This window comes from Triticum urartu, chromosome 4, assembly GCF_003073215.2.
Source record: "Triticum urartu cultivar G1812 chromosome 4, Tu2.1, whole genome shotgun sequence".
Classification (NCBI taxonomy): domain Eukaryota; kingdom Viridiplantae; phylum Streptophyta; class Magnoliopsida; order Poales; family Poaceae; genus Triticum; species Triticum urartu.
Window position 1 is genome coordinate 110287164 of NC_053025.1, and position 10262 is coordinate 110297425.

Genomic DNA, 10262 nt, shown 5'->3' on the forward strand with positions numbered 1-10262 from the left:
GAATATGGCTTCGAGGTGACCTCAACCGTCTAAGGTGTTCAAACACCCAAAAGTAACAAGATCCGCTAGGGATGAGTGGGGGAATCAAAAATCCCTAGCTAGAAGTGTAGATCGGAGCCTTCTCAACCACTCCCGAGCAAATCAACAAATTTGATTGGCTAGAGAGATAGATTGGGCGAAAATGAAGCTTGGAGTATTTAATGGAGTTTGGGGGAGTAAGAGGTAGGTGGGAAGGAAGAAAGGGACTCCTTTTTATAGTGGGGGCAACAATCCCGTTGCCCCCCACCAACCAGCCCCGCACAGGGCGGTACTACCGCTGAGAGGGAGCGGTACTGCCGCGCCAGCCAACGGTACTGCCGCGCTGAGGAGACTAGTAGGGAACGGACCCAAATGCGATACTACCGCGGTGGTAGGGCGATACTACCGCTCCTGGAACGGTACTACTGTCACTACAACCGTGACTAGTGCCGCAAAACCCGACACGAGAAAAAGACCTCTCGAACCGAGGCGGTAGGAACCAGACTGCCCAGCGGTACTACGGCAGTGGGGTCAAGGGCGGTAGTACCGCTGTGGAGCGGTACTGCCGCTTGTGACCCTTCGGCCGTAGTACCACAGGCAGTGCGGTACTACCGCTGGGGCGCGAGAGAGAGAAGAAATCTCTCAAAGGAGCTGAGGACAAGGCGGAGGTGCCAGGCCCCCAGCGGTACTACTGCTGAGGAGCCACGGGCGGTACTACCGCTACGGAGCGGTACTGCCGCTTGTGGTTTCTCAGCGGTACTACCGCTGGGTGCGCGGTACTGCTCTTCAATGGAAAGGAAAGCTCGGAGGGTGAAAAGCTGATGTGTACGTGATGATTCCATCCATGCAAAAACCCAACGGACCCCTTCTTGATAGTACGATGCCCTCTACGCAACTAGTCCACCGAGAAAAAAAACAAAAGAGCTACACCGTCTTGAAATACACTCCGAGGAGAAGAAGGCGTCTCATGCCAGTGGAGAATCTGTGAATTATTCAAAGCACAAGATTAGTTCGCAAACATGTTGTCATCAATCACCAAAACTACCTTGAGAGAGATATACCGTAACAGCTGTTCAACTTAGATCTTCCCAGATGCATTAGGATCTGCTGTTGCTCAACTTTGATCTGCTCCTGCCTGACTACAATCTGCTCAGCCATGCTCCTCAACTGAGCATTCTGCGAGGGCAACACACGCGGAGTTCGCGCTTGAGAAGGTCCAGCTCTGGGTTCCTGAGGAAAATCCTTGGGCCCTGTAACCTCAACATGATCGTTCTAGTACAACCCTTTAACGGTGGCACAAAGGGCGCCTCCTCGCGACGTCCACGTGGACAGAAGGGGTTGGCGAGTTTCGTCGATGAAAAAAGAAACCTCTTTTTCCCTTGTTCCTTCGTGCCCCTCGAGCCACACGCACTTTCTCTCTCGAGCACACAACCTCTTTTTCCCTCTCCAAAGATCTTTCTCCTTTGATTGGATCGGCTCGCCCGCTCGACCGCCAGGACCATGTTGCTACCGAGGCCGACGCCCGCCAGCGACGACAGGTTGGATCTGGACGGGTGCTCGTAGCGCCTCTCACCATCTGCATGAGCGGGGCGGTGGATTCATCTGCGAGCACCTCATGGCCGAGACCCCGGACTCCGTCCTCGCCGTCGACGTCTACTGCTACAAGATCCGCCGCCTCGTCGACCCACCCCCGCCCCACCTCGCCCGCTGCAGCAACTTCCACCTCCTGAACGTCAAGAACAACTCCGGCCTGGAGGGCCTCATCAAGATGGTCGATCTGGTGCGCCCCTCCCCACCTCCCCTCCTTCCCCGCTCGCTTTTGTCCTCTATAATTGCGGATTGGTCTGCGAAAAAGGAATGCTAGGGCCGATTTTTCCGTCTTTGTTTCTGTAAAAAAGAGGAAGTGGGATCGACGCTCTTATCCTCTAATGGTGGATTGATCTGCGAAAAAGGAATGCTAGGCCCGATTTTTCCGTCTTTTTTTCTGTAAAAGAGAGGAAGTGGGATCAACCTGCAGAGGATTTGGTCGCCGCGGCTGCGGCGGCGAGACTGCCCATCTTTCAATTCCGTGGCACTACTGCATATCCTGCCGCCACCGCTCGTTCCACCGGTGCTTCAGAGTGCTGCTGCTGCTGCTGCTGCAATTCAAAAACTAAGTCAGGTCTGTGCTCCATGATACAGTCCCTACCCCCCATATGAGCAAGCTAACCTATGTATTATTGGGACTAAGTATTCATATTTACTATCTCTGTGTTGTTGCCTCAGGCAAAACTAGTGGCTGAGCTTATAGCACGAGAAATTGTTATACATGATGCTGATCAATCTGTACGGCATAAGCTCACGAAACGGCAAACACAAAACGAGGTAAATCAGTTGCAACCAAACAATCGTGATGTACTTGTTCTGTTGAAAGTCTGCTGGTACATTGGTTATATTCGCTTTCTGTAGCCAGCATATGAAAAAATGTACTAAAAACATTTGAGGCAGTCGATCCCAACAGCGGAACAGCAACTATGCTCGAGGTAATCAACCTTACCGAATACTAAGCTGTTCTGAATGCAAGGCATCTTTGATAAATTGAGGATAATGCCAATACCCTATCTTTGTTTGTAGATAGCAGGGAGGCTGTCCAAGCTAGAAAATAAAGGATGGAGGCCAAGGCGAACAATCATCGTCTGCAGTTGGGATGCAGAAGAGTTTGCGCTGGTATGTTCTTGCTCGCATGCTCTCAGATGCTTTCTCATCCGCAACTGTAAGCTCTAAAGCGTTGAAAATTCCAATGCCTCGGATAGGGTCTACGGAATGGACCGAGGAGGACATGGATATGCTTGCTTCAAGAGGTGTTGCTTATCTGAATGTAGACATGTCAATGTTTGGGCCTGGAAGTCTTATGCCCCGTGCAACACGACAACTCGATGAATTAATCAATGAAGCAAGCAGAATGGTATTTTAGTTCTGCACCTAAAGCCTTTATAAGCATAGAATTTAAACTTCATGAGCAGCATTGAGTACATATTAGAGACTTGTCTACATAGATTCCAAATTTATTTAATTATTTGATCCTTTTTTTTTCCTTCATTGAAGGTACCCGATCCTGATGATCCGTCTCATACCTTGTATGACTACATGGCACAAATGAGCGATCATGAGAGCTTCATTTGATTGAAACATACTGAAGTATTAAGCTCCTATTTTCATACTGCAAGAGTGGCCGGTGCAGGAACAGATTTTGCAGCTTTTGTCGAGCACATTGGAGTCCCTTCACTTGACATCTCTTATGGATTATGTAAGTGAAACGCTTTTGGTGGTGTATAAGCCTGAAAATCCGTGCTCCCTTTCTATAGCATTGTTCTGATTCATTTAAAAAAACAGAACAGTGGACTAGCAAACCATATATTTACTGCTCGCTTTATTATTATTCCTCTAGCATCTGCCGTAAATATTGTTGCTCTTGCAGTTTCAGAATACCCTGTCTACGACTCGCTATACGATGATTTTGATTGGATGGAGCAGTTTGGAGACCCTTTGTTCCACAGACATGTAGTATGTACTGAGCGAGCTATCTTTTCAAATTCAGAAAGTTCACTATAGCGCTGACTAACCCATTTTACTGAGACTTGCAGATGATGAGATCATTCCCTTCAATTATGTCCCCTACGTGTCTGAACTGGAGGTATTTTCTCTTCTGGCAACTGAGATAGACACACAGGGTAATCCCCTAATTCAGTTTCATCAAGGAAACTGAAACAGAATCATGAATTCATGATAGACTCGCTTCTTATTGATTGGTACACACATTTTTTTCATGAAATTATCATTAAGTGTGGCATGTAGAAGTAGCTCCAACAATTACTTGAAACATGGACTATCTGCCGTCCTCATGACAACAGATGTTGCAAGCACAAAAGAAGGGCCATAACACGAGGGTACGCATGCTGAAAGTCAAAGAGATCAACGACCGATGGACGATGGCGGAGCGAGCCTTCACCAACCAAGAGTGGCTCGGAGGGAGACCGTGGTCCAAACATATGATGAGCATCAAAGCTGCAGGCTTGTTACATAGTACTGTAGTTGTCTGAACTCCGAAGTTAGTCTGAAACTAACCACAGTAATGGTTTTTCTCCTTCGGCAGATTTATGCCTCGTCGGACCAGGACGACTGGTGGGGTACCAAAGCCTTCCCCGGCATCGTCTCGGCCATCGTGAACGCGCAGAAGCTCAACACGTCGGAATCTTGGCGGCTGTTGCAGCACGAGATTTACATGGGTGCAAGGACCTTATTTGTTATGAAATGGCATATTGTTATTCGTATGTGTATTATTGACTTGCCAAATTCTTGACCTCCTATGGTATGATCAGATCAATATAAAGAGTGTGGCTTCTATTCTTTTAACATACTCACATGAAACTATTGTCCAGTGTTTATTTTGGTTAGTATCTATTTGATTAAAGCAGGGACAATAAAGTCAGTAGACAGCCTATAAGTGCAGAGGAGCATCTCAAGAGGCGCGCCACGGGCGCGCCCCTGCCCCTAGTTACTAATCAATAGAAGTGCAATTGGGGCCTAGATGGTACAAGCGTCAAGAACCTACTAACCTTCAGAAGATCCAATACTCTGCTGGATATTGATTTGCTCAACATGTATGCTATAGGTACTCAAGAACGTTAAAATTCTGTGAACCCTCTCATCAATGTTCTCACACTTGATTTCAAGTACCTTAAGCTTGTTAGATAAAACAAACGGTTGTCCCGTCAGATTGTAGCTTCCTTCAGTCCCCATCCGACTGCTGGGTGCCTGTATGTGTATGGAGCAAAAATACTACATTAAATCATGCATGATAACCTAAATTGGAACATATATCAGATTTACGAAGTATATACCTGACAAAGCTGGATGGTAAGCTTCTCGAGAACAGGTGTATGTTGGAGAAAGCACATGAGTGCACCAAGATTGGCCTTCATACACCAATCATTGAGTAACAAGGTTTTTAACTTGCTAAAGGTAGGGCACCACATCAAATCTCTTTTGAGGATAAACTACAGAAAATGCAAATGGGTAAGAATATCTCAAGATTTTTTTTAAGTACAAGGTGTGATGCTACTGAAGTAAATGAAGCTCCCACAAGTATTGAAAAGCAAAATCTGATTTGGCCAAAGCGAAAAGAGGCTTGTAACCAGAGTGAAAAAAGAGGCTTGTAACCCATATCAGATTTTATAAGTTTGCTTTTACCTCCTTGCATAACATATAAAATTGTACATAATATTTCTCAATGTGAATATGTATAATTGGCCATATAAAAATAGATTTGACAGATTTATTCCAATACAAACATTAAACCTGTGCTTGCAGTTTCAGAAGTAATACAATACAAAATATGAATAGAGTCACGGGAAATTAAATCCATATAATGTACAGGTGCAAGCAAACCACTTGCATAGCGGTTACTTCACAGATGTCAAATGATGATATAATGTAAGAGACATAATGTATCAGGGTTCACAAATAACAATAAAAGCTGAGAAAAGAAGTAGATGCAAACATACCACACAAGGTTCAGCTATCAACTCCAAGCTTTTAGCCTCTGACAAACCATTGAGAAGCACACAATCTCCAGTGTCATCATCAATGGAACTGCAATTTTCACAGGTAACATCGACACACGAACCACCAGCTTCTTTACCACAACAATCATCACAGTCGGCAAGCTTAATAGATCCTGTTACTAATGATGGCATGCTTTCAAGCAAAGGAGTCCTCCCCCAGCACTCAATTAATTCCAGTGTAACTAGACTTGGGACAGAAATCCGAGTCCGTTCATTTGGATAAAATATGCAGTCAAGGATGGTCAGGCGTTTTAGGGACTGGGACATGATCATATCAGCTTGGACGTAGCAACCCCTCATCCACAGTTCTTCCAGCGCTGGGCAGCTCGAAAAATACAGAATGCTATCATTTAACACTACGTTGCAAAGCTCCAACCTCGTCAAGTGCAGAGAGACGAGAGGCAGGTCCTCCAGCAGCTCGAAGCTATTGTTATCACGGCCTAAATGAACACTGAGGACTCGAGCTTGGCACAAGAGAGCATGCCGGATCCATAAGTTGACCTGCGGTTCATCCTGGCTATGGAAAGTGCTGAGCTCTATCTCACACGCATGCAGGGGCGCGCTGCGGTCACGGAGGAGCAGCAGATGGTTCACAAACTTGTTGAGCCTCCTGACGCCCCGCCGGTTCAGAATCCTGCCCTCGCAGGTGATGCGCAGGACCGGCATGGACTTCCAGAGGTCGCGCCAGCGCCGAGCCAGCACGCAGGTCTGCACGGCCTCCGCCACCGGCAAGAAGGACAGTACGTGCTGCAGGACCTCGCCCGGCAGCGCGTCGATCCCCTCGCCGCCACGCGCCTCGGGCGCCGCCTTCCAACGGCGGGAGGCCGTTGCTTGCTCCTTAGGCATTACGCCGAACAGGTGGGGAGCGCCGGCTCTGGCCGCTGAAAAACAGAACCCGACGAAGATCAGGCATGGACGGACCCTTCGCTACATCAACTGGCACCTCGGAGTGAAAATTATGAGCTCGTTGATCGTTTACCTGTAGATCTTGTGGAGGTGGAGCAGGGGTGGAATTGCGTGGCACCCTAGCGAGCTGCCGTCGCCAGATTTTGAAGCCGAGCTTCCTCCCAGGAGAACCGTCAGCATCCGGCCATGGCCGGCTGGCCAGAAAACCCTCGACGGTGGACCGGGCTGCGTGAATTCTTGGGTCTTGATGCTTCTGGGGCCTGGAATGCTTGGTGAGTGAGCAAGGGAGGAAGAGGAAGAGGAAGTGGAGAGGCGATGGGGATTTCTGAGGGTTACGTCATCTCCAACACTGTTTTGACCCATGTTTACTTTCTCCAAACCGCCTATCTAAGCACTTGAAAGATAAATATCATCCTTTTCTCATAATCATGTTATGCAAATATTTCGATACAAAATAAATTCAAATTCAATAAAATAGTTCAAATCTAAAGTTCATTATTCAGACACATTTTTTAATTTTTCCTTTGAAGCGTCCACAAATATGCAAACTAGATCATTCTGAAGCTGCTCATGAATTGTTCTATAGTGAATTTGCCGATGCATTTGGATAAAATCATCAAACTTTGTCGGATTTTGATCTAAAAGTTGGATAGGATCACTCATGCGCTCAAATTCCAAACCGTGGCGAACTCCGTCACCCTCATCCGCCACAATTATGTTGTGTATGACACAAACTGCCATCACCTCCCACAACGTCTCTGCATCCCATATTTTTGCAGGTCCTCGAACAACTGCAAAATGAGCTCGAGCACTCTAAATGCCCTCTCATCATCCTTTCCGACTCCTTTTCTTTGGGAAAAATAAGATCTTTTCTCGCCCCTTGAATCATAGATGGTCCTGACGGAGGTCGCCCATGAAGAATTGATACCATCACAAAGATAATAGCTCATGTTGCAGTCATGACCATCGATGGTATATAGTACTATAGTTACATGGAAGAGCTTCTCCTGCACACAACCTCGCAAACAATGGAGACGGATGTGGCACATTGATGTCATTGTGAGACCCGAAAATCCCAAAGAAAGAGTATCAAATCCAGAGGTCTTGTGATGCAACTGCTTCAAGAATCATGATGGGCTTTCTTGCAATGGTCCTGATATTGCCCCTTAGAGCATATGGGAAATTCTTGCATTGCCATGCAGTGCATGTAATCCAAGGATCCGAGCATACCTAGCTACCCTCTGACTTCCGACTGTGCCATGAGTCGTGCGGTGTATTCAGCAGTTGGTTCTCTCAAGTACTCTAGTACAGACACCTTGGCTTCGAGACATGTGTTTGGTCTACATCCAGGGGGTGGCGGAGGTCCGGCAATGTCTGGACGGCAAAGTGGTTGGTGCAGCGGCGACATCGGTCTCAGACTATGCAGATAGAGAGGAAGGGGAAGAGACGGAGTGAGAAAAACGGGGCTCTAGATGGGTTTTTGACTAGATCCGGAGTGTCAGACACCTGCGTGGCGTCTGTTCGGACATCTGCCAAGCTCCGCCAGGTTTGCTTCTGGTTTGTGGAAATTCAGACGTCCAGACTGGTCTGTGGACGTTTGACGTACGACGGTGGATGACACAAAGTGTTCGGACCACACGCCTGAATGATTAGTGGCATTTTGATGGGCAACGTTGGAGATGCCCTTAGGGATTGGAGCTAAACAATGGAGAACTACACGCATATCACCTTGGCTTCTTGGATTTCTTTTCTTTTTAGTTCACCTTGGCTGTTTGGATTTCTTTTTCTTTTTGGTTAAACTGGACAACCTTTCTATTATCAGTTTTAGGGACTCTTTGATTTAAAAGATTTTAGAAATTTTTCCTATATTGGTTTTTTGATTTGTATGATGAACCATGTGGATATTTTTCTAAGAAATCAATTACGGTACATTTAATAGGAAACTAGAAGGTAAGGCACACTTTGTTGTGTTGCTTGTTTTGTAGCGTAGCCACCTCAATTTTTTGAATGTGGTGTCATTGGGTTCTCATGTACCGTATAATATAGATTTGTTTCCCACACCATTGTGTTTCATAAGGCTACATAAGAACCAGTTTATAGATTCATGGTAACAGGCAATAATTAACAATGCCAAAATGTTCATAGCACATTAGCAATAAACAACACATCTAATGATTATATTTTTGCAGGACCTAACCACTCTGCTAGAAACAGTCAAATATGGTGAAACACTTACAATGAATGTATATAGGGAAGTGCTCGTCAAAATTGTGCAGGAGCACTCGACGACGACGCTCACTGAAATCATGCGTATCAAATCGTTTTGGAATTCTCACCCACTATAATAGCCCCACTGTATTATGTAGTATTTATCTTTCCCCTGTTGAGTATAGCTGACGTAAAGTACACGCGTTCTGTTCCCCACACGTTAAAGTTTTTTTCTGGTACATTGTTCCAAGCTTCCTCCCAGGAGAACCGTCGGCATCCGGCCATCGCCGGCTGGCCAGAAGACCCTCGACGGTGGACCGGGCTGCGTAAATTCTTAGGTCTAGATGCTTCTGGGGCCTGGAATGCTTGGTGAGTGAGGAAGGGAGGAAGAGGAAGAGGAAGTGGAGAGGCGGTGAGGATTTCTGAGGGTTACGTCATCTCCAACACTATTTTGACCCATGTTTACTTTCTCCAAACCGCCTATCTAAGCACTTAGAGCATCTCCAACAGCCGCCGAACGCGCCACGCGCTAAAACCTACTTTGTCGCGCGCTCATCTCCTGATTTGGCGCGGCGGGCAGCGCTGGCTCCAGCAGCCGCGCTAAAATGCAGCACGCGCAGCTTCAGCAGCGCGTAAAAAATGCAGCGCGCGCGACTCGCACAAACAACATATGCATTTCAAATAGAAGCAAAAATGATCAAACTATAAACAAAAAATCAACAATAAATAGTTCACTTTCGTTATTACAACCCAAACAAATAGTTTATCATTCAGTACAACAAATAGTGAAATAAACACAACAAATAGTTCATGAACAATACAATGTCGAACACACAAATCATGCTCTTTGTCGTCCATGCCATGCCTACCACTCCTCAATGAGATCCTTCTGAAGATCATTGTGCGCCGCGGGACGCCGAATGGCATGATAGAAGGAAACAAAACGGGCCACCCTTTCAGCCCTTCGTCGCACTCGCACGGGATGTCCCAAGAGCTCATACTATGAGTAGTCTAAATCTTGGCCACGCTCATTCTCGATGATCATGTTGTGCATGATCACACAAGCGTGCATGATGTACCAAAGCATTTTTTTGATCTAAAAATCTAGCCGGTCCTCTCGCAATAGCAAATTGGGCTTGCAAAATCCCAAAAGCTCTCTCCCCATCTTTTCTAGCCGCCGCCTGAGCATTGTGGAAATCAAGATTTTTCTTACCTTCCGGCTTTCTCAACGGCTTCACGAAGGTTTGCCACTTTGGATAGATGCCATCCGCTAGATAATAGCCATAGTTGTATGTACGGCCATTTGCTACAAACTGCACCGGTGGCAACTCACCATTTGCAATCTTACTCATCAGTGGTGACTGGTTGACAACATTGGTGTCATTCAAAGATCCAGGCATTCCAAAAAATGCATGCCAAATCCAAGTCTCTTGACCGGCCACCGCTTCAAGGATTATAGTGGAACCCTTTTTTGCCCGTGGAATTGCCCATGCCATGCCTTTGGACAATTCTTCCAACTCCAATGCA

General features: G+C 46.5%; 1 protein-coding gene and 1 pseudogene across 7 annotated transcripts; one reads left to right on the plus strand and one right to left on the minus strand.

Annotated features, from left to right (window-relative positions):
* Nucleotides 1-810: 810 nt before the first annotated feature.
* On the minus strand, nucleotides 811-6881 carry LOC125550929 (F-box/LRR-repeat protein At3g26922-like). 7 transcript variants are annotated; one of them, XM_048714057.1, is made up of 6 exons: nucleotides 6601-6881; nucleotides 5562-6502; nucleotides 4899-5054; nucleotides 4614-4812; nucleotides 1080-1268; nucleotides 811-1000 (listed from the first exon to the last, which is right to left on the minus strand). In XM_048714057.1, the coding sequence occupies exons 2-6, from the start codon at nucleotides 6465-6467 to the stop codon at nucleotides 984-986; spliced, it is 1467 nt and encodes a 488-aa protein (XP_048570014.1). In that variant the 5' UTR covers nucleotides 6468-6502; nucleotides 6601-6881; the 3' UTR covers nucleotides 811-983. The 7 variants fall into 7 exon arrangements, with proteins under 7 accessions (XP_048570014.1, XP_048570019.1, XP_048570018.1 ...); XM_048714062.1 differs by having other exon boundaries at nucleotides 811-2153; nucleotides 4735-4812; XM_048714061.1 differs by having other exon boundaries at nucleotides 811-2156; nucleotides 4735-4812.
* On the plus strand, nucleotides 2168-3759 carry LOC125550932 (annotated as a pseudogene).
* Nucleotides 6882-10262: the final 3381 nt, after the last annotated feature.

Coding starts and splice junctions, on each gene's coding strand:
- LOC125550929 (XM_048714056.1), bottom strand. CDS start 6,467: ATGCCTAAGGAGCAAGCAACGGCCTCCCGCCGTTGGAAGGCGGCGCCC. Junction 5,055..5,561: donor TGATAGCTGAACCTTGTGTG/GTATGTTTGCAT, acceptor CATTTTCTGTAG/TTTATCCTCAAAAGAGATTT. Junction 1,269..4,613: donor GAGTATTGGATCTTCTGAAG/GTTAGTAGGTTC, acceptor TTGAGGTTACAG/GGCCCAAGGATTTTCCTCAG.